Source organism: Nesoenas mayeri, assembly GCF_963082525.1.
Source record: "Nesoenas mayeri genome assembly, chromosome: 5".
Classification (NCBI taxonomy): Eukaryota; Metazoa; Chordata; class Aves; order Columbiformes; family Columbidae; genus Nesoenas; species Nesoenas mayeri.
In genome coordinates this window covers 2,635,407-2,659,361 of record NC_137548.1, presented here as the reverse complement: position 1 = coordinate 2,659,361, position 23,955 = coordinate 2,635,407, and the positions used below count along the sequence as shown (strand labels likewise).

The 23,955-nt window shown below is 50.1% G+C and overlaps 2 protein-coding genes across 2 annotated transcripts in view; one reads left to right on the top strand and one right to left on the bottom strand.

Annotated features, from left to right (window-relative positions):
* The window catches only part of ATL1 (atlastin GTPase 1), a gene marked incomplete at both ends in the record, with an annotated part of 28,787 nt that extends 24,148 nt beyond the window's left edge, over positions 1-4,639 (bottom strand). Inside the window, one exon of the mRNA XM_080345876.1 lies at positions 4,606-4,639. Within this exon, the coding sequence (XP_080202002.1) occupies positions 4,606-4,639 (34 nt within the window). The remainder of the gene's footprint in view (positions 1-4,605) is intronic.
* Positions 4,640-14,933: 10,294 nt separating this feature from the next.
* Positions 14,934-23,955, top strand: part of MAP4K5 (mitogen-activated protein kinase kinase kinase kinase 5) — a gene marked incomplete at both ends in the record, with an annotated part of 61,783 nt that continues 52,761 nt past the window's right edge. The window contains one exon of the mRNA XM_080346157.1: positions 14,934-15,041. Within this exon, the coding sequence (XP_080202283.1) occupies positions 14,934-15,041 (108 nt within the window). The remainder of the gene's footprint in view (positions 15,042-23,955) is intronic.

The following is a 23,955-nucleotide window of genomic DNA, read 5'->3' as shown; positions in this document are numbered from 1 at the left end:
TTGCATGAATACATCTCCAAAACTCTCGTTTTCTGTGTGGTCCTTCATCCACCCTGTCAGCAACATACCTGCCTCAACCACGCTATTTGATTTAGTCACTTCTGACGTGACATTAATTTTGCCCTTTTTGCCTGAAAATAATGGTTGGTAAATGTCCCTGGAAATCGGATAATATAGCACAAAAGGTGATCACAATCTGGAGAAAATGTTTATGTATATAGAGCACTTTAAGTATGTTCTACTGGTTCAGCACCTTCTCCACCCCATTTGGGCAATTTGTGTTCATTTACTTTACTGTCGTAACACTGAACTTTCCTCCAGCCAATAGCAAATGTGGGAGTTTCTGGAGGGAACAAAGGAGCTGGGCTCTCTCTAGACTGAAGTGACTTTTGGAGATGACGCATGGGACATCCCATGATGATACCTCCACCAGCCACACTCATCTGCTGGAGAAGGTTCCAGTCAATGCAGGGGAGTTAATATAAGACCTGCTGCCTGTGAGTTATATTTATTTGTGCTGTTAGCAGAGAAAAGGCAGCAAGATACCACAAAGTTCCTACCATGCTTCCCCCCCTTCCATGAATCAGGAAGCCAACACCGAAGCCTCTGGTGACACGGACACAATGAGAGGACCGTGTCACCACTGCCAGGGACACTCAGGGCATCCCAGTTCTTCCCCAAAAAGGGGACAGGCAGGCTGACCTTTTTCCTGCTCAACTTGCAACAGACCAGTCCATGCTGTTCAAATTCTTTGTACAATGCTGCTGCCAAAAACCAAAGGCACAAAGACCAAGCAGAACGTCTAGTTTGGATTTAGGTCTCTAGCTTGTCATGTTGTCTCTTCTTTCAAGTCCCAACACTTCATTTTCTTTTCTCATTTACAAGCCTGCTAATGTGGTTGTGAATCTTCTCATATCTAGTGGCTTTCTGTGTAAAGACCTGCCTGTCTCAGCTTTCATTTGCAGGAGGTTCCCAGCAGTCTCACCAAGAAATGCCAGCAACTGGAATCTGAAAATCCACCATAAAAGGTCAGAAAACATATGACAAACAGAAAGGATGTTAGCACTATTAGTTAAAAAAACACAAAAACAAAGGACTACCAAAATCATCATTTTCTTTCCAGTTTAACCCATTTCTGTGCAGTCTGAATGGGTGGTGGTGATGATCTCAGTCTGTGCTGGAGAGGGGTCCCTTCTCCCCAAAACAGCTGCTCGGCCCATCCTGGCAATCAGACCCTTTAAGACCTGTCATGAATCTCACATCCAGTCTTAAAATCCTGACCAAGAAGTACGTATAACCTCTGTAATCCCTTTTATGGTTTTGGAACCAAATTCTTGATGAGTAGGTCATCCCAAATACACGGGCCATGATGGGAAACAGGAGAGATTTCACACACCTTGTTCCAGTCTGTGCTGTTTAAACGAGTGACTGGGAGCAGAGATCTCTAATGGTTTAACTGGGAGCCAGCTGCTGGGCGTCCACAACTGCCAAGCACAAAGGATTTCAGAAAACATTGGTGTAACCTACTATAAGCCATCACCGACCTGGTTGGACTTCACCAGTCAGGATTTAGACTAAAAATCCTTATTTTGGGAAAAACTGTGTCCCTTACTCCTACAAAAAATAATGCAAAAGAAATGAGACATTTGCAGCTCCCTGAGCCATTCACCCAGCAACCAGGAGCAGTTGTGAGGTCTACGCACCACTTAGCACGTTGAGTAAAAGAGCTCTAACCAACGCACAGCCTCACGCTGACCTTCTGCCCGCGGCTAAATCCTACGCTTGATGCATCACACGCCCCTGCACGAGCTCCCGGGGATGTACATGTGTGACAGTAACCCAGCTTTGATAGCCGACCCGAGGCAATTTCTTCTGGGTGCCACACTCACCCTAATTTGCTTTGTGAGCTTTAAAAATGCAAATTATTTTTATGAAACGAAGGAGAAGGGTTGCACTAAGCACTTGCCTGTTTTCAGGCCTGACTAATCAGACAGCAATGAGGACAAAGTTTGCTCCGTTTCGAAATAGCGTAATATTTTTAATGACCCATAAGCCCATTTTTAGAACACAGCAAGGACTTTATGCCTTAGCTTGAGTAAAAGCCTGAGCCTCCTCCTTCGCCAGCGAGGCTGAAAAACGCAACAGTGGGACAGTCACCCCCCAGACTGATGTCACCAGACAATGCTGCAGTCACTGGATGTAAACGCGTCTTTCATGGAATGAGGTTCTGTTGTATAAATGCGTGCTTTTATTAAAGGGGGCTTTTCTAGTAAAAAATACAGGCATTTTGCTCTCTAATTTATTACCTGTTATGTCAACCAGCCTGGTAAGAAACATTTCTAGGAACAGGTAAAGCTCTGTGGAAGATTGGGTGTGATTTTGACCTGTGGATGGGTTGCAGAAGGTGGCTGATCCCACAGAGATCCACTTGGATCCACGGACAGCTCCAGATCCTTGCAAAACTTACAGAGAACGTAAGGAAGAGTTCAGCAAATCAGTGACACATCACATTTCACTCGAGTACGGCTTGGCAGCTCGTTTAGACTGAGGGATGTGTCTATTTGGTTTGCTGGACCAAGGTGATACTTTCAAAGAGGATGTTTTCTCCATTTATACCCATTTCGGCATCATTTGCGTTCTCTTCTCATGCTATCAAGATCTGACGGGAAAGCACCAGCATGTGTACATGTGTGCAATGCTCAACACACACACAGACGGGGCTGACAGCTCTGCGAGACAAAGCTGAGAATGTCACCATATTCACGAGGAAGCTTTCCCTCCAGTTTACCCAAGGGTCTAACGACCTTTGTCAAGAGTCACTGTTAAAAACGGCACCGATCAAATGAGCGTTGCTCATTTTCTCCCCGCTCTCCTGCAAAAAGACCACGAGCCACTCCGTTTACTCCAATCACACACTCCGTTATCTGAACGCTTCTGCAAACATGTCCCTCGTCTGCTAGTCATTACCATGGGAAATACTACACTCATCTATACAAATTAAAATGTAATTTGTGTATCCAAACATCACAGCTCAGCTCACCTGCTCTGTCTGACTAGATGGGATACCATGAGTTCATGTGGAACGCAACTCGGGGGAAATGACAAATCACACTCCCCAGCATCCTCAACTGACGGCAAATGGCTGTATAAAACCTGATTTTCTATAAAACAGTGCACCAGTGGAAGCTGGTAAAGCAATCTCTGAGAACTGGATGCAGAAGGCTCAGCCACAGCCCTGGAGACTAGAAGGCTCTGGGGAGACCTTATGGTGGTGTTTTAATACTTAAAAGGGGCTGATAAGAAAGATGGGGACAGACTTTCAGCAGGGCCTGTTGTGATAGGACAAGGGGTGATGGTTTTAAACTAAAGGAGGGAGATTCAGGCTGGACATGAGGAAGAAATTGTTGTCCCTGAGGGTGGTGAGAGCCTGGCCCAGGTTGGCCAGAGAGGTGGTGGCTGAACCATCCCTGGAGACATCCCAGGCCAGGCTGGACGGGGCTCTGAGCACCCTGAGCTGGTGAAGATGTCCCTGCTCATGGCAGGGGTGGGATGGGGGAGCAGGGAAGGTCCCTTCAACCCAAACCATTCTGTGTTTCTACGAGTCTAAAAGGCACCAGGAGCCCCTCTGCTTGCTGGTGCAGCCCACATGTGGGCCCAGCTCTGGCTCCAGAGGGGAAGCAGCAGCTCCGGTGGGTCCCAGCGCGCTGCGGGCAGGCGGCTCTGGAGAAGCGAAGCTTCGCAGGAAGATGCCGCAGAACTTCCCCCTCCTCGCAATCCCGCTCCCTGGCAATGCTGCTGCCAGCTCCCCTGGGCTCAGCGGGGCTTGTACTGAGCTGGATTTAAAATGGCCCCTCTGCGGAGGGGCTGACACACCAACAAAGCCCTGCAGCCCCCAGAAATGGGACAAACCCTCTGAAGGAGCGACCTGCCGGGGAAGACAGATCTCTCTGGGGGGGAAGGTGGGGTGAGCCGGACCCCGGTCCCCGCTGAGGGGACACGGGGACTGGGGGAACACCGGGACTAAGGGGACATCGGGACTAAGGGGACATCGGGACTAAGGGGACATCGGGACTAAGGGGACACCGGGACTGGGGGCAGGTGCTGCGGGGACAGCAGCGCCGGGCCGAGGGACGGCACGGCAGGCCGGGGGAGAACCGGGGCGGCCCACGGGCTCCCCGCGGAGGCGGCTGCCGGGGGTTCCCGGCCCCGGGCAGTGCGAGGCGCGGCCGCCCAACCGCCCAACGCCCCGCGGGGAGCCCAGAATAACGGGCACCCCCAGCCTAACCCGCCCCACCGGCCACGCTCCCATCGGGCAGCCGGGCACCCCGGCCAGACCTCCGGATGGGGTGTGGGGGTGTCAAAGATGTGGCCTCCGGGAGGGAGTGGGCAGAGGGCGGCCCTCCGTCCCCGCAAGCCCCTCCCGGGGCAGCCGAGCCCCCCGCCGCCGCCCGCGGCCTCCCCCGCCGCCCCGCCCCGGCGGCCCAGGCCCAGGCGGAGCCGGGCGCGCCCCCCGCCCCGGCGGGCCGCCGCAGGCCCCGCATTGTTCGCGCCCGCCCCGCCCGGGCTCGTCCTCCCCGCTCTGCCCCGCCGCCCCTCGCCGCCTACCCCAGCTGCTCCTCTCCCGGCGGTTCCGGGCCATGGCGGCTGCGGGAGGCTCCGTGCGCGCTCCGAGCCGCGCTGCGTCTGGCGCGGCTGCCGCGGTGGCGCGGGGCGGGCGGGGGAGCCGGCGGCGGCAGCAGCAGCAGCAGCATCCCCGCCCGCCGCTACGGCGTGGTACGGCACGGCCGCCCCCGGGACACCCGCCCACGCCGCACCCGCCCACGGGGCAGGCACACGTGGGGCATCAGGCGTGGGCACGCGTGGGGCAGGCGCGGGCAGATCCACGTCCCGGGGCTGTCCCCACACCCGGGGCACCAACCAAGGTGGGGGGGCATGTCATAGAGTCATTGAATCATTTCGGTTGGAGGAGACCCTCAGGTCTGGGCCCCTCAGCTCCAGCAGGACAGGGAACTGCTGGAGAGAGTCCAGCGCAGCCACCAAGATGCTGCAGGGAGTGGAGCATCTCCCGTGTGAGGAAAGGCTGAGGGAGCTGGGGCTCTGGAGCTGGACAAGAGGACACTGAGGGGAGACTCATTCCTGGGGATCAATATGGAAAGGGGGAGTGTCAGGAGGATGGAGCCAGGCTCTTCTGGTGACAGCCAGTGACAGGACAAGGGGCAATGGGTTCAAACTGGAACACAAAAGGTTCCACTTAAATTTGAGAAGAAACTTCTCCATGGTGAGGGTGTCAGAGCCTGGCCCAGGCTGCCCAGGGGGGTTGTGGAGTCTCCTTCTGTGCAGACATTCCAACCCGCCTGGACACCTTCCTGTGTAACCTCATCTGGGTGTTCCTGCTCCATGGGGGGATTGCACTGGATGAGCTTTCCAGGGCCCTTCAACCCCTGACACTCTGGGGTTCTATGATCATCGAGTCCAACCATAACCTGACTCGAGCACTAAACCATGTCCCTAAGAACCTCATCAGGGGGACCTGTAAAGAGCCACTGAAGGAGGAATGTTGTTTTTACGAAATGGGGGACCTGGTGCCTGACCCCAGCATAGGGGTGAAGAGCTAAGAGACATCGGACTATGAATCCGCAATGTAAAAGAAAGTCTCTTCAAACTAATCCCAGGATGCAAACAGATTATTTTAGAAGTTAAGCTAGGGGGAAGGGTAACCAAAGAGCCAAGAATCCATATTTTAAATAAATCAGTAAGGGGAGGGAGGTTGTTAGAATTAGATGAATGAGATGGGTAAACTGAGGCAGGTGTTTGGTAGCCTAAACCCTGCCATTCCCAACCAATGGGGAACAGGGGAGGGAATTTGCGGCTGGGATTTGGGGGGGATATTAGCAGGGGCTTTTTGCCCTATTTCAGGTGCCTACCTTTAGGTGGAACACCCGCTCTTGCAAAATCGTTAATAAAATATGCTTTGCTGAGAGATCCCACCTGGGCCTGTTCTATTGGCAAGGTAACAGTTTCCTGCAGACCCAGCACAACCAGGTCACCCCCACCAGGGCACGGGGCTCACTGTGGGGACACCCACATGGGGGACAAACACCTAAGCCCACCCATGGGCACCTACACCCAGCAGCATCCACAGACAGGAGACAAATGTACATGTACAGATGCAGCATGAAAGATGCAGCTCAAGGACCTGGGCTTGGGCACCCCTGGGGAAAATTTAGCTTGCACCTTCCCTCCAGATTTCCCTCTAGCAGCAAGTGTTTGCCACCCCGTCTTTGAGATTGACTCAGTGCTTTACCACGTAAGACCATGACTCAGCCTGAGCACACAGGAATGCCCAGGTGCAAAACTTCTGCAAAGGAGCAGTGGTGCTGGGCTGCCCGGCTGCCCCGAGGTGTCCCTTGTACCCTCAGCCAAAACATCACACCTGGAGGGATCATGGAGTCAGAGAGCGGCTGGGGTTGAAGGGACCTCTGGAGATCCCCCAGTCCAACCCCCCTGCTCACGCAGGGTCACAGAGCAGATCACACAGGTGGGTCCAGGGGATTTGAATGTCTCAGAGCAGGAGACTCCACACCCGCTCTGGGCAGCCTGGGCCAGGCTCTGGCACCTCCCAGCAAACAAGTTTCTGCTCATGTTCACATGGACCCTCCTGTGTTTCAGTCTGTGCCCGTTGCCCCTCACCCTGGCGCTGGGCACCACTGAACAGAGTCTGGTCCATCCTCTGACACCCACCCTGAGACATTGATCCCATTGATCAGATCCCTCTCAGCTTCTCTTCTCCAGCTGAACAGCCCCAGCCCTCTCAGCGTCTCCTCATCACAAAGATGCTCCAGACCCCTCAGCATCTTTGTGTCCCTCCCATGGACTCCCTCCAGTAATTTCTTGTCCTTCTTAAACTGGGGAGTTCAGAACTGGACACACAACTCCAGCTGTGTCCTCCCCAGGGCAGAGCAGAGGGGGAGGAACAACCTCCCTCAACCTGCTGGTCACGCTCTTCCTAACACAGGGATGCAGGGGCCATGTTCTGATGTATTTTTCTTTGCCTCTCTCGCCAGCTGCAGCATCCCAGGCCTGTGTTTATTGAGCAGCCCAGGAAAAGTGTTGAAGCCCTTTGCAATGTTGGCTGCTCGCCCAGTCCCACCTGCACACCGCAGGCTGCCATCCTGGCGAGCACGCTTGTCCTCGGCGTGCCCAGCTAGTGCTTGTTCGGACTTTTGATGCCAACAAGCTGCTGGTCAACTCGTCTGAAGCTGTGCTGCTTCTTCTTTGGAAGAAGAACAGCATGGCACTCGAGACATGATCCCTAAACTGGAAATGCGGCAGTCGCCAGAGGATTGTACGGGCCAAAATCTGGAAGGATGAGAGGGAACAGACCCCAGATTGTGTTTGTAAGAGGAGATTTTGGGAGAGCACTGCTCATTTCTGCACGCTGGCCTGCAGTGGTCAGGGAAAGCCGACGGCCGTCCTGCTTTGTTGGATTCTCAGGAACTGGCAGGATCCACGCGTCGTTTTTGAAAGCAGGAAAAACATTGAAACGTGAACTGCTCATCCGTGCCAAAGCCATGCGCTGTTGCGCTCCCGTTGATATGCTGATAGTTAATTTCTAAGTGCCTTCTCCAATACTGCGCGACTGCCTCCCGTTGGCTTCCTCCCTGCGCTTTCAGCATCGCAGTGAAACAGATAATTTCGGCTCGCTGGAGCTGCTCAGGTGGCAGGAAGCTGAATCCTCCTGCCCACGGCTGCCGGCCCCGCTCAGCCACTTGCAGCCTTGGTAGAAGCTTCCTTACAATTTTCAGAAGTAATCTCTGAAGTCGCAAGTGCCTGTTGCTTCTTTGAAACAGCATTGTGAGGGGGGATTTCTTACGCTGGAGGTTGAAAGAGGAGATTAAAAGCAAAGCAGCTGGGAAACAGAGAGGAGGGGGAAAGGATGGAAAGGGAGATCGTCAATTTGAAAGTCCAATTAAACTGAGATGGGCTCAGGTTCTGTTTTCCTCATGTGCTTTGAGAATTGCTGCTCAGGCCAAGCTTGTACTGCCCCATTTACTGGCATTTTTTCCCTCTGTCTTTCCATTGTGTATCAAAGGGAAAGAGGAGCGGAGAGGTTTGATCCTGTGCTGTGCCGGGGGATTGTCTGCATGAAGTCCCAAGGCTTTTTCCTGCATTATTTCCTATGATCCAAGTCATGGTTTTGCAGATGGTGTCTGTTGTTTCCAGGAGGTGACTCAGCATTCGTTCATTTTCATACACCATCCGTCCCTTCACTGATTCATCCTTCCTTTATTCTTCCAGTTGCAAACGGCCCTTCCTAGGAAGCATCCTCACATTCCTGCTGCCCGAGCTGCCAGGTTGCAAAGAGCTGATTTCACAGCAGACATGCCCAACAGGCGCACAATGGAGAGATTCTTGAGGAAAAACGATACTAAATGGGGGAAAGGCAAGAAGAGAAAATACCCCGCAGAGAGAGCCCACAGCTGGGGGGTCCCCAGGACGGTGTGCCAGGCCACACAAAGCTGAAAAGGCCCCAGAATGAGGAGAAAACCTGGATTTAAATCCATCATGTGCTCACGCAGCTTGCAGAGGCAGTTTCATAATTCACCTTGATTCGACTGGCCCACTTACCCAGACAGCATTTGCAGTTGCTTTTTCATATCCCCAGCCCTTCGCAAACAGAAACCGGCTGTGTTGTGCAATCCTTATGCAAGCGGTGGGGAAGGGACGCTGCAAAAGCTCTGCTGGTTCGCAGGTGCCACCAAATACTTGTCGGGACTTGCTGCCGAGGGAAACGGTGCCGTCCCCACGAGTTTTCCTTGCTGGGACGCAGATAAGGTGCTGTCTTCACCCTGAGTGACAGATCTGTTCTTACGGTGGTTATACAAGGTTCTCGAATATGTTCGCTCCTTCCCCGCAGTTATTATAATCACTTCTGCCTTCTTGGTCTTTTCTCTGTCACTGCTTCTGCTTAATCACGTGGGACAGTAAAAGGAATATAGATCTTCACTGTGTTGGAAGAGCATTGCGAGGAGACTTCTCGCAAGCAGTTACACTCTGTGGCAGTGATTTGTCATTGCTGTTTTAATTGCTGTAACCTTATTCTTGGGTTAAGAGGCCAAAAATTCCTAGCAAATATCAAAAAGTATTAAAACAGAATCAGCTTTTCCCTCACTCTTCTTGAAAGATGAAACCTTCCTAACATCTTACTGTTTTTCTCTTACTGCAATATTTTGAAGTGAAGCGAGTCTTGATGCTTAGGAAATCCTTCTATTCCTGCTGTTCCTATTTCTCTCCCCAGATAGTGTTTATGCCCACCTACATTTGCATGGGGTTTGCAACCAGAGGAATGACCTTTGCTGCTTCTGAAAACAAGATTGCACACTGTGGCTGTAACACAACCATCGTATTTCACTCATGGAAGAGGCGAAATTTCAGCAGTTAATTAAACAACTAATCAGTCTGTGTCCTGCCTTCTGGAAGATGCTCTGTGAATCGAAGGGACTATTTAAAAACACAAAAAGCCATGTAGATAAAGGGCCATCAGCCCAAAACTTCAACCAATCTTCCTTCCTCTTATTTCTCTTTAGAGCTCATAAGATCCCCCCTAAGCCCAACTTCCCATCTATTTCCAATATTGGTTTTAATTTGTTCTTTCTCTCCTGCACTGACAGGCAGATGGACGCCACAGTTGTTTCAAAAAGATGGACCCATTTTTAATATGTACTGATTTCAAATTGGGTCCATCTCTTTGAAACACCCTGTATATTCAAAACATCCTTCTTTGTCAGTCTCTTTTTTTTTTGCAAACATGGCTTTAGTAAGTCCAAGCCAAAATCTGTGTGTGCCAAGTTTGTTTCTAGGGTTTCCCCCTGAAGATACACACCGTCCAGGGAAAGGGTTCCAGCTCCTCTTGCATCTTGGCAGAAACAACCAATCCACCTGCCTGCGTGATTCAGCAAGATATTCGCAATATGTTCCAGCCAGGTTCATGCACCTGGACACAGGGGGAGCAGCCAGGTTTCCAGGCAATGCTCTCAAGTCCGCTTGTTAATGATGCTTTTAATTAAATGGCCACATTTTCCTGCATCCTCGAGCTGCCTGTTTCACCTCTGCCCTCCCGTGCTGCCCGGGGGAGGGAAGGGCATCCAGCTGGTTTCCTTCCTTTGAATGCAAACAGCACAATCAGCTGCAAAGTCTCCTGAGATATATCGACGTAAACAGGGTGACACAAAAATAACGTATAGCCGCTAGCGCTCCTGTTCCTTCCGTGAAAAACAAACCCATGCACAAGGACCTCAGTTAAAGCTGGCCTGGGGGGCCAAGCTGTATCTTCTTTAATCCTCCTGCTCCTGCAAGTGACACAAGTCCCGTGACAGCCTGCAAAGGCTTTGCTCTCCCTTAGTGACTTTTCTCTCTCCTCTGAGCATCTCAACCCCCAGAGAGATCCTCAGTCTATGTGAGACTGATGATTTCTCGAGCAAGAACATTCCCACACGGGACATAAGAAGCATCTCACAGGCCTGGATGCCATCTCCTCCTTCTTCTCTCACCCAAAGATCTGTTGCCAAGATCTCTCCTTCTTTCTGCTCTTGCGACAGAAATAGCATGTTCCCTTCAGAGCCTCCTTACCCAAGCTCTTTAGTTTTTTTCCAGGCATCTTTTTGTACTTGTCATCATGTGCTTACAGCAACTGCCGGCCCAGCTGCTCCAAAGGGACATTCCAGCAACAAGAGACCCTGTGAAACCTGCCCTGTCCCACTAGCAGAGCTCAACAGGCAGGCAAAGCGGCGTTACCAGCACCGAGAGCTGCCGAGGTGATGCCGAGAAGCTTTAGTAGGTTCAGCATCCTGGACTCGGTGGTGGGAAGCTGCCCGCAGAGAGCCTGGAAATAGCTCCTTGCTCGTGGCCATGGGGTGATGGGGTGAAACGACAGCATGTGTTCCATCGGGGAGGAAAACCAGCCTGAAAAACCCAAACCACAAGCTTAGCAAAAAAAAATAATCGACATCTCAAATCATAGGGAGGATGCTGCAGCATTTCTTTGGACTCCGCAACAATGGAGTTGGATATAAAATATAGTGTATTGCAGGAATCAATGAGTGGGAAAAGCTGCAGGCCCTCGAGTTGATTCATGAGCCTTCGGCCTTGGCATCGCTGTGCAGCTGATCTAGTTTATTATTTAAACACCTTGCAAACATGAAACAAGCCCGCACAATAGTACTGAATACGTTCCATGTGAGGTTGTTAAGACTATGTGAAATTAAAGATGCTTTAGCAGTCTGAGGAAAACTACAGCTGAAGTATTTTTCCTTCATGCTCAGAGTTTATTTGACAACGAACATGCATTCACACACGCGGCACATTCTGCTGCTTTTAAACCCACCTTTATTATATTTTTCTCTTAGAAATTTCTACACTTTTGCATCTACCGTTACCAGTCTCATTAAAATAACCTTGGCTGTTCTTCCTCTTAACACTACAATGCAAACAGATCACATTCTCTAATCCTACGTAATGCCTTATGTAAAACCACTTAACATTCCTTTTAAGGCTGGGACCCATCCAGATGAAAGATGCTGCATAAAAGCACATTCCTTAACACGCTAGACCAGAAAAGCAACATGGTCTGGGGTGGAAAATACAGAGTGGGAATCGGCGTGTGTTCAAGAGTGCATGCCTGGCAGCGTGCAGGGGCAAAATAGTGGTCAATACAGGAGCTTTTGCATTAAATTGCAGTCGTCGGACGGCCCTTGGATCTGTACGACGTTCTAGGAGGCCAAGTCTTAATGCACCATCTGCTACTGGAAAATGAAATGGCCTCTTTCCTGTGCTGTCATCTGATGGCTCGTCAAGAGCAGCAAATCAGTAGAGCGAAAAGCGGCGTTTGAACCCTCAGCTGAGGAAGAGAAAAGAAAAAGGACGCAAACAGCTCACTATCAGGAGTGCAGGAAGCTAATTTGTGGGGGAGAGGTAATTGTTTTGTTAAAAATCGCCTGAGGAAATACAGCTCCCTAAAGGGTAAATAGTTTCTTCTGTATTTGCTGGGTGTTCAGGAAAACGTACGTATTTATGTTGGAGAGAACATACAGGATGTAGAAGGATTTCAGAGCACAAGGGGAAATTAAATGCCAGTCCCTTTAAGTTAGCAGTCCCGTGCTCCCCTGCCTCTCTACAAGTAGGACAGTTTACATTTTGGAGCCCATAAACGAGCCCATAAATAAAAACCCAATAAAATCAAATGCCACTAGGCAGTTCCTTAGAGCCTGAACACATTGTCTTTGAGCTTAACCTAAAGCAACACGCCGATCCTAATCAGTTATGCTGCAGATTGTGTTTCAAAGGAAGATCTTATGCAATCAGCGCCGCTGCTTCAGGTACTCGCATCTGGAATTTCTAAAGTGTTGGAGTAAGCTTAAAACCCAGCCCCCATTTTAAACTGAGAATCAGCACCCAGCTACTTTGTTGATAGACTCTATCGGACCTGCCTGGGCCCTCCGACTGCTGAAGAGGCAGAATCTGATCTTAAATAACCAATCTGGAGTCCCGAACACCAAAGAGACTTGTACATCTGGCATTGTTTTCCACAGAAGGAAAGGCAGATGCAGAATACTTGCCGAAGGAGGCAAGTCCCAACAAGTACGAGTTAATTCTCATGTGACTATCATTGCAGTGGCTGCCCACAAAGCTAAATACCCACGAAAAGCATCACGTGGTGCAGCTGCAAGGTTGCAATTCAGGTTGCGAAGGATGAGCGAGCCAGGGAGTCCCACTCAGTCCGTGTCCACATTCCCCCCAGCTGGTACATCCTCCTCCTCCTCTTCCTCTGGCATTTCAGCCTCTCTGGGAGCAGCTCAGGTCCAGCACTCAGCTCCGAGCGGGGTTTTGCCATGGCAGCTGTGATAACCCCTACCAGGATGCACATGAACAGCTCTGGCGTCAAAGATGGAAAGCTCAGCTCGGTGGTGGGCAGAAGCATACATATGGATATAAATAAATTAATATATATATATATATATGTGGTGTAGGCAAGCTGGGGGTTTTCCTCCAGCCTCAAAGCAAGGGTTATGTCCCGATAAGCCATGCCTGCCACCACACTTGTCTCTCCACAACGAAGACATGGACTTGCTGGAGAGGGGCCAGAGGAGCCACAGGAATGATCCGAGGCTGGAACAGCTCTGCTGGGAGGACAGGCTGAGAGAGCTGGGGTGTTCAGCTGGAGAAGAGAAGCTCCAGGGAGACGTTATTGCCGCCTTTCCGTACTTAAAAGGAGACGATAAGAAAGATGGGGACACTTTTTAGTAGGGTATGTAGTAATAGGACCAAGGGTGAGAGTTTTAAATTAAGAGAGGGGAGATTCAGACTAGATAGAAGGAAGAAATTGTTGGCCCTGAAGGTGGTGAGAGCCTGGCCTGGGTTAGCCACAAAGGTGGTGGCTGAACCATCCCTGGAGACATCCCAGGCCAGGCTGGACGGGGCTCTGAGCAACCTGAGCTGGTGAAGATGTCCCTGCTCATGGCAGGGGTGGCACTGGATGGACTCTGAAGGTCCCTTCAACCCAAACCACTCTGTGACATTCTGTGACTCCATAAGCTCCATGACACAGCAGCCCCAGGCTCACCCCTGTTACTGAAGCTCACGGTGTCACCTCCAGGACAGGCAGTGGGGCCTCCAGCTGCACCAGGGCTCACCTGCAGCCCCAGCTCTGTCTCTACCGAACACAGACACCACCCACCCCCTGGCTGCCCTTTCCCTGCTGGCCGGCCCACGGGAGCCCCACAGAAGGGCCCTGGAAAGCTCATCCAGTGCAATCCCCCCATGGAGCAGGAACATCCAGATGAGGTTACACAGGAAGGTGTCCAGGCGGGTTGGAATGTCTGCACAGAAGGAGACTCCACAACCCCCTGGGCAGCCTGGGCCAGGCTCTGCCACCCTCACCAGGAACAAGTTTCTTCTCGTATTTAAGTGGAACCTCCTGTGTTTCAGTTTGAACCCGTTACCCCTTGTCCTGTCCCTGGTTGTCACCAGAAGAGCCTGGCTCCATCCTCCTGACACTCCCCCTTTCCATATTGATCCCCAGGAATGAGTCCCCCCTCAGTGTCCTCTTGTCCAGCTCCAGAGCCCCAGCTCCCTCAGCCTTTCCTCACACAGGAGATGCTCCACTCCCTTCAGCATCTCGGTGGCTGCGCTGGACTCTCTCCAGCAGTTCCCTGTCCTGCTGGAACGCAGCCCCAGCTGAACCGCGAGGCCGCCGGAGCGGAGCGGCCTGAGGGCCGCAGGGCGGGCAGCACACTTTCCCCAGCAGCGGCCATCGCAACGCGGGTTCCACTCCCGTCGAGGGGCGGGGAGGCGGGCGGTGGGCGGGCAGGGCCGCGGCGGTGCCGCCCGCCGCGCTGTGGCGCTGCAGCGTTGCGGAGGTCCCGCTGCCGTCCCGGCCCGACCCGACCCGTCCCGGTGCGTGCGTGGGGGCCGGGGCCGCGGCGGGAGGAGGCGGCAGTGGCGGCGGCGGCGCTCGCTCTCCGGCGGGACAAAGGGCTGTGGGCGCGCAGGTAGGAGCCGGCCCGGCCGTGCTGCGGGCAGACGGGCTGTGGCTGCCCCGGCCGGCGGCGGGCGGGCCCGCGGCGCCTCCTCAGCGCCGGCCGGTCGGGACCTCCCTCCTTCCCTCCCCACAGCGGTTGTTCCCCGCCGGTTCCGGCGCTTCCCCGGGGAGCCCCGGGAGCCGCCGCGGGCTGCGGGAGGCGCTGCCCCGCCGCCAACCGCCGCGCAACCGCCCGCTGCCGCCTTTGTCTCGGCACCCGCGGCCCAGCGCCCGGGAGCCCCCTCAGCCGAGCGCTTCCCGCCGCAGGAGCCATGGGCCGGCTGCCGCGTTAGCAGCATCCCCGGCCCGAGGGGAGAGGAGCAGAGCGGCCGCGGTTCCCCTTCCCCCGGGGCTGGAGATGGAGCCGGCGGCGCGGCCGAGCGGGGATATCCTGAGGCGGAACCCGCAGCAGGACTACGAGCTGATCCAGCGGGTGGGGAGCGGCACCTACGGCGACGTCTACAAGGTGAGCGGGACGGGCCGCGCTCGGCGCGTCTCCTCAGGGGGCTGGGACACGGGGGGCCCCGAAAACCGGGGGGCTCCCTCACAAACTGGAGCTTTCCCATCTCCTTTAACACTTTTATTCGAAAGTATTAACTCGCAGCGTTGGAGGAGGGTTTCACCGCTCCTCCCGGTGATATCTTAAAGGTTTGAATTGGTGAATATTGCAGGTGATGCTTTCCGCGTTACGGTATCTGTCCGCTGTACCTGCAGAGCGCCTCAGTTAAAGCACCTGGTTAAAAGGGTGCGAGTTTATCCCTGAGGTTAATAATAGCCCGCAAAAGGCAGCAGCAGATTAAAGCTCCTCAGGAGCTGGAAGGGAGTCACAGTTCATGGTGGAGTTAGCGCTGCACATCCAGCTGGTGCTCACGAACTGGTGTGTGCTGGTGCTCACACTGGTGTGTGCTGGTGTGTCGTGGTGCTCACACTGGTGTGTGCTGGTGCTCACACTGGTGTGTGCTGGTGTGTGCTGGTGCTCACACTGGTGTGTGCTGGTGTGTACTGGTGTGTACTGGTGTGTGCTGGTGCTCACACTGGTGTGTGCTGGTGTGTACTGGTGTGTACTGGTGTGTGCTGGGGCTCACACTGGTGTGTACTGGTGTGTACTGGTGTGTGCTGGTGCTCACACTGATGTGTGCTGGTGTGTACTGGTGTGTGCTGGTGTGTGCTGGTTTGTGCTGGTGCTCACACTGGTGTGTACTGGTGTGTGCTGGTGCTCACACTGGTGTGTGCTGGTGTGTGCTGGTGCTCACACTGGTGTGTACTGGTGTGTGCTGGTGTGTGCTGTGTGTGCTGGTGTGTGCTGTGTGTGCTAGTGTGTGCTGTGTGTGCTGGTGTGTGCTGGTGTGTGCTGGTGTGTGCTGGTGTGTACTGGTGTGTGCTGGTGCTCACACTGGTGTGTGCTGGTGTGTGCTGTGTGTGCTGGTGCTCACCTCGCAGATCCACAGCCGTGGGAAGCAGAACATAGGAGAGATGAGCCCCTTCCCCGAACATCAAGGGATGCCCACCAGCTTTTAGGCTCGGGTTGTTTATAAAGACAGGCTTAAAAGTTTTCAGCCTGCGTTGGGCAATCTGCATTTTCAGCTGCGTGGAAGAGTGGGGTGATGTTTTACTTTGTAAAGCTGCTGAGTGTGTTTAAAATAGACCTGACACAACCGACCGTGCAAGAAAAGGTGTGTTGCTCTGCCACATAAAAGGCGGCTCGAGCTGGGGGAGGGCTCTTCGCTAATGCTCAAATTGAAGTTTTATAGATGGATCTTGTTCCCACCACCCCTTTGAAATGGTTACTTATAGCCTTGGGGAGTTATTTTTAAAAGTTTTCACGGTGCATATTCACTTTCCCTTTTTATATGTTTGCGTTGCGGATATTTCAGTCTTAGGGAATCCAGCCCTGAGCTCTTTAAAAGGATGTGTCGTTTTTCATAAATCTGAAACTCGGTGTATTTTGAGCTGCTTTGTTTCGGTGTGCCTGAATAGTCCGGGGCAGCGGGATGAGAAATAACCAGTTGTGATGCAGAGAAGCGTTTTTGTGTCATCCCTTTGTGGAAAAAAAAAAAAGAAAAAAAAAGAAGAAATATTCTACTTGTGATTACGCTGGTAATTGGCGGAGAGCTGTGCTGACATGTCATACGGCTTCCGGTTCCGGAGCCGGTTTGAATTCATGGCTCTGCTCCGTGCCATGTAAACATATCCCCTTAAAAAAAATAGAAACCACAACCCTCCCCCCTCCTCTCCATTCTTCGGGTTATGAAAAATGTGCCTTGTATTCCTGAAGAAGTTTGAGCTCGGAATAAACCCAAATGTTCTCATAGTGCAACTCGGCAAGAATAAATCCCAGTCTTTGGCAGTCTTTTTAGATGTTGTTATGAGTCTACAGAAGTATAAAGTTAATGAGTTTAAAGTAGTTTGAGAGCCGACATTTGTTTCTAGGTCATCGGTTTGCTCTTTGTTTTTACAAAGCCCTGCAAACAGGCAGGAACTGGATCAAGGGAATACGGAGTCGGGTGGCACCAGCTGGGATGACAAATGTGCAAGGCAAACTGATTTTTCAAAGTCATTATGTTATTTGAATTTTAAAGTAACTAAGGTAAATCTTTTTTCTTGAAAGGATTTAAAAGATAAACATTGCACTTTTATTTTTCTTAGGCCTAGCACAGCTGGCACATCTTGTGCCTGCTGAGGGCTGTCAGGGCTGTTTATAAAATACATTTCTTAGTGAATATCCGATTGTTGTTATGTTGCAAAGTTTGCTAGAGAGCGCTCTTCAATTAAAACGGAATTTTCCTCTCACCTCTTCAAGAGGTTTCTCTGCTCCAGCGCTAATAATGAGTCACCGGCGTCTCCAGCACGGTTGTTTTTGGGATGTCTAAATGAAGCAGCTTTTCTGATTGTGGGAGAGCTGCCTCTTCCTCAGATGCTTTTTGGTGGTGGTGGTTCATGCCTCAAATTCTTCATGGGGCATTTGGTAGCGTTTAGAGTAATTGGCTCTTTTCTGGATGTTGAAGGTGGAGGTTAAGCAAATATTTGTGTTCACTGTTAGGTTACAGAAGAGTATTTAAGGTCTTTCTGAAAATCTCCTACCCACTTTGCTTTTCATTACTACTCTTGAAGCTGGAAACTGAAATGTGTTTTCTTATTGTTCCTGGGGATTTTTTTCTCTCTTGTCTGTCGTATGGCACACAATGGTTGATTGTAAGGTTGCTTGAAAGTACCGGATTGTTGATGTTGGTTTAATATTTCTTTTTTCCCCAAAATGCATTTCAGAGTGGATGAGAAACCATCCGTAAATCAACCATTTTCTTCTCTATTCACAGCATGTGTAAGTAGTTCCAAGTTTGGATCTGCCAGCCTTGGAAATATAATTTCCATCACAATCTTAACGTGTTAGTTGTCTCATCTGTCTTGGGAAAATTGTCTTGTTTTCTTTTTCTTTTTTTTTTAAATACAAAATATTTCTGTTAAGCAGCTCTAATCCATTGGAATAATTTACCTCTCAGAGCATCATATCAAGCTATCTGAAATTACTGACTTCTGAAAGAGGCTGTAATAACGAAGATTGGCTACTCACTGGAATTTGATAATAAGCTGACAGCATTTCTTTGCCCTCACTCTCTGTCAAATGGTCAGCACCTCAGCATCATATCCCTTAACTCCGCAAAGATGAGATCTACAAGAGTGAGGTTTTAATTTGGCTTTCCAGGCAACATTTCTTTGTTCTCCGTGGTCATATCCATGAAAACCTCAAAGCGGTATTTAAAAATGCTGTAAGGTTGTTCGTGCATCCGCAGTCGTGCTGAAATAGAGGTTGTGTGTGTGGTTAATGCAGAAATGTCCAGTTGACCAGTGTCTTAGAGCAGGGAATTTAGAAAGCCACTAGAAGCTGTAAATGGGATTTAATCTCCAGCACTAGGAAGTGGCCCAGATGCCATCCCGGGTGAACTCCCACGGTGTGCTGGGGTGTTTCCCGGGATGGGTTTTCACGCCAGCCTGACCTGGCCCTGAACTTGTGGCTTTTCAGTAGGGCCTTGTAGGCTCATTCGTGTCAAACCCGTTTTGGTAATGAGTTTACATTTGTTGGACAGGACCCACCAGGATCATTGAGTCCAACTCCTGTCCCTGCACAGGACAGCCCCAAAGTTCACACCATGAGTCTGAGGACAATGCCCAGTCTCTTCTTGACTATCATCCTCAGCTCTATAAGCACATCTTCCTGCAGCCCATGGTATTGTCTGGAAGTACTTAGAATAGTGCAAAACTGGCCTGTTTTGGTTACCTTGCAGGATTTGGTTGCATTAGAACATCAAGTCATTAGGTTATATGTATTTGTAGATTAGAAAACAGGCGCCGTATTAGGGCAATAATTTACTTTAGCTGTATCTTACAGGGATTTCCTGCATGGACTTTTTCGTTGAGTATTTATTAATGTTCCTGGATAGGTTTGGTGGGGAAATTCGGGGGAAATAACACCCTGTGTCATGGCAAGAGATGCGGGGTCACCACTCCTCGCACATAGAAAGGAATTTAAAGTCCTCCACTACATCTGAGTGCATTGACCACCAGTGTATTGACTCTCTTGGTGAACAAGACACTTCCACTCCTCCCTCCTCTCTCTCCTTCTCCCTTTGGCTTTTTGTGGGTTTTAACGCAAAGCACCGCAAACTGTGTTTTAACTAATCTTGGCTTTTGCAGGAGGGGAACAAAAGGCTGGTTTATGGAGACTCGTCTTTTTGAATGCTCTTGTTTGGCAGCTGCGCTGAAAGCTCCTGTATTTGCTGGGCCCAGCACCCTGCAGGCTGTTTGGGGATGAATAGCCGGGTGTCTGTCCTCGCTGGGAGGCGATGAGCAAATATCGTCTTGTGCAGCAATTCTAAAGCTGTCTTGTTTGGGTTTTTGCAAGCAGGATTGTGACCAGCGCTACAGTGGCTGTGTTTAAAAGCAAGCACAGGGGGAGAGGAATGTACCAAATGAATAGCAGAAACTCTCTGTAAACAAGAGATGCATTTTTATTAAATATCATGGAAATTTCATTCCTTCTTGAGCCACCTGCTCATTCTCTTGGGATTTTTAAAAAATTTCCTGCACTAGGTAAATGCATTAACTTAGAAGAAACTTGTACTAGTTTGCCGGTGATCAGTGCTGCAGGAAAATAGTGAGGAATGAAATCGGATCGTGGCAGACAAAAGACTCTTCTGCTCAAATATGGTTTAAAAATATGTATATATTTTTAAAGATTGCCATAAAAGTGGGACTCTGTCCAGTTTGAGTCAGGTTTCAGCCCTGCTTGTGTGGTCAGTGCCTTCTTCTCAGAGCTCTGGCGTGTAATTCCTGGTGAAGCCAAAGGCTGTGGAGAACCTGCATTTAATATTTTGAAAATATCTCTTAATGTCAGTCTGATTTAACAGGTCATAAAACCTTCCCGGTTAAAGCCTTCTGCTGCTTAAAGTCAACCGGTTAAGAATGGAGTATTAAAGCTTGATTTTAATACCATAGTACAGTTAAGTTATGGCTACGATAGTTTTTAATAGAATGATATCAGACCAGTGCTGAGTTTCTTCGTGTTGCTGTGAGGTTTCTCTTCTGGGAAACTGCATGGTTTTCTTTTAGGATGCAGTCAGTAAGATATATATGTGTGTATATATATATATATATACGTATATATAAAAGAGCTCAGATGCTTATTGACACCCTCTGTAGAATATTCAGGAGTTGAGGGAGAATCCTTTGCTTTTCCATTTGTAATCTTCATAAGTTTTATTATTACTAAGCATTTAGTCTTTCTTGTGGAACATTCGAAGCTGTTTGGCTTTAATTATTACCTCCTGTTGCTGTTAGTGGGAGGCTCTGTGCTGGGAATAGTGTTTCTCCCTTACTTTCAAAAGCAGGTGGTCTTCGAAATCTTAAAAATAAGGTCAGATTTCTTTTCCAGCTCTTTTGAAGAGTTGTCCTCCCAGTTCGGGTCCTCAGAGGAGCCAAAGGAAGAGCGGTAACAATTTTTGGCGCTGCACCCAGCATCACTGGAGGGACTGAACGTCTGTGTGGTCGACTTTAATGTCCTGTTGGTACCAGCCTTGTCTCTGCTGTGCTCTTCAGGTGTTGCTGTCTAGTACCCATCCTTCAGCAGATACTCTGCTGGATAGATGATTTTGTTATTCATTGGTGCTACAATCAGTCAGGGAGGCTGCAGCATCCTCTGGACCTGCATAGGAAGGAGTTAACCAGAACACATTCTCTTGTTCCCTGCATGTTGCACATGTTTTTGGAGACCAGTCTGGAACACGAGAGGTGCTTTATATGAGCTACGCCTTTTCTGCTTTGTGCCCAGACCTCTATTTCAACGCGAGATATCCATTTAGAGGAAGTGAATAGTGAAACACACGCACCACCCGCCCCCGCGATAGCAGAGGAGATCTCTGAGAAGCACGAACAGATCAAAGATAAACCATTCGCACACCAGCATCTCCTTCATGTTTGTCTCTAGAAGATCCAATGGTCATTTTCATTGCCAACGCGTTTGGATAACGTTAAATGTGTCTGAGATTTAGAGTGTGGGGTATGTGAGTGGTTCCCAGTTCCCCGGGCAGAGGTGTGTGATAGAAATTCACACATCACCCATGAGAGAGAGGAAAGCTCTTCCTGTTCTCAAGGCCGTGCCGGAGTTTGCCGGTGTGTTTTGCTGACGCCAGCAGCTGTCTGTCAGCTCCGCAGCTGGAAAAACAAATACACTTGTTACCTTTATTCGTATTTGGCACCTGGCTTCTTAGTTATGGCTGTACGTGAAAAGAAGAGGCAGCGTTGGCCCAAGGTGATTCCACTGGAGAACAATGCAAACCGGGTAGGTCTCCATCTTCAGAAAACTTGCTGAACAACTCAAGGCAACCTCAATGCCTTGCATTTTATATTGGCCAAGACCTCACACTTTGCCATTTTGTTAGGATTTCAGATTTTATATTTCTTCAAGAAGCTAGAATGGTTCTTTCCCCGTTTCTGAAGGCGTCTTAGCAAAAAGGGCACTCAGCAAAGTTCGGTGGATGCAGTAGCCTTTGATTTGTGGTTTACGGCGATTTTGGTGGTCCTGGGTGCGTTCTGGGATTGTCCTAAAAAGTCAACGAGAAGGGCAGGGTATTTCATTCAAGACTTTGCATTTGTGATGTATAAAAACAGATGCTACCTTGCTTTTAATGAGGGTAGGTAAACAAGGCAGACCTAACACTGACAGTAGCTGAAAAATAGCAAAAGGCAGTTTATTCCACCAGGTCTTTCCCCGAATCTCCTTGCAGAGCGTACCTGTGGCAGAAGTATTGCGAGGATCATTTATCTGAACTTCCCATTTGGCCTCACCAAGTAAAGTATAATCTTTCTGACAGGTTTACTCAATCTAATTATAAAGAAGGGGTCTCTATATTATGTACCGCCACGTTTTTCTCCAAGCTGTGGTTTGCCAGAGTGGAGAGCATGTTTACGCAGGCAGCACCACGCGGTGTTATTTGTTGTGCATCTCCCACCTCCTTTCCCTTTTCTTCTTTAGGGACTCTGTTCAGGAGTGGCTTGGCTGAGAAATTGGAGTCCCTCCTGTTTGCCAGAATAGCAGAGCAGCTCCACTGAGAGTGAAACACCTTTTAACACCATTCCCACTTAACCAGCTCTTCAAAATCAATCTCTTCATCTGCTGGAGAATATTTAGCCTGTCGGCATCGTTTTGAGCGCCGGATCTGCCTGCTCACGTGTTCCCCTGCAGCAAACAGGATAGGACAAGGGGTAGTGGTTTTAAACTGACAGAGGGGAGATTCAGATTAGATATAAGGAAGAAATTCTTTCCCATGAGGGTGGTAGCGCAGTGGAACAGGCTGCCCAGAGAGGTGGTGGATGAACCATCCCTGGAGACATCCCAGGCCAGGCTGGACGGGGCTCTGAGCAACCTGAGCTGGTGAAGATGTCCCTGCTCATGGCAGGGGTTGGAACCAGACAATCTTTAAGGTCCCTTCCAACCCAAACCATTCTGTGATGATTAAATGAAATGTCTCCATCACGTGAAGGTCTGAGCTGTTGAGAGCTCCTCCTATACGGAGCCTGAATAAACTGCTCTTTCTTCCTAGAAAACCTCAGTGTTTGATACAGATTGGTTTCCATTCTGCTCTTCAGCTTTCTGAATTCCTTCACCCAAGCATTAGAGTGATTCGTTTGATCCAACGCGGCGGAGAGTGTCTGCCAGGACCTTCTGAGCTGCTCAAAGAGCCCAAGTTTACCTTCACCCATGGCAGATGGGGAACGCCGTGCTGAGGAGCCGCAGCTTGACCGTGTCTTTGTTTCGGTGAGGAAAGGAATCGCTCCCTGGCGTCTCCTTTGCTCAGACTGGAGCTCAGGGACAAATCTGTTTTGTGGGTGCTGTTTCCATCTGTCACATCTCAAGGAAGGGGATTCAAGAGGGACTTGTGTGGAAACATGAGGAAGATGAGGTAGAGGGCAGAAGGGAGAGGCTGACGTCTTATCTCTGAGCCAGTGACCATTGTTGGACACAGGACAGCGTGTTCCTCTCGGCTGTGTCAAGAGGTGACCAAATTATGGGATCGGTGCATTTAGCATCACAGATCTCTGGAAGTTGATCAATTTTGAGACTGCAGGACTCTGAGATACAGTTTGAGCAGGTGCTGGTCAGTACATCATAAGCAGGCAGTAAAAACCCTGAAATCTGTTGCAAAGGAGGGAGAGTAAGAAGTGCCAATGCTTTTGTTCCAAAGCTCTTCCAGTACTTTTCCCTACACTGTTATCCTTTGTGTTGCTATATGTGTTTCTATTGACTTATCCACTGCTGAAGATGGTGAAAAGATCATGTGAGATGTAAAAAGATGCAGGCAGGGATGTTCCTCAGCGCTTGGAGTCCTGGTGGTCAGAGCTGCTGCACTTACTGAACTGATCCATCACAATGCCATATTTAATGCCATATTTGATATTCTGGCATGTTGGAATTGCTCTTCTCCCAAGTCTACTTTTATGTCTTCTGCATGAATAAAGTGTATAGAGGGTTCCTGTTTTCATAGAAGCGAGGAATATGTGGCTGGACGTTTCCAGAAAGCTATATGAAACGTTTTCAGGTCAGTGTGAACAGCTGGATTTGTAGCCTGTTGAAATGTGAATTTTGAGACATTCCAGGAAGGCAGGTGCTGTTTCTTTTCAGAGAGCGAAGGGGTCACTGCAGGGGGACTCTGGCTTATTGGTAAGAAATAGTTCCTGAGCTTGCTTTGTGTAGCTCTTTCCTGTGCAGCATTCAAGGCATCATTTCTTCTTACATTTAATGTGATGCTCCACCCCAAGAAGCTGCATTTTTGTTCTGTAATCGGCCGTGTGTGGCTGTTTGCTGATCGTTGCTATTGAGGCACTATAGA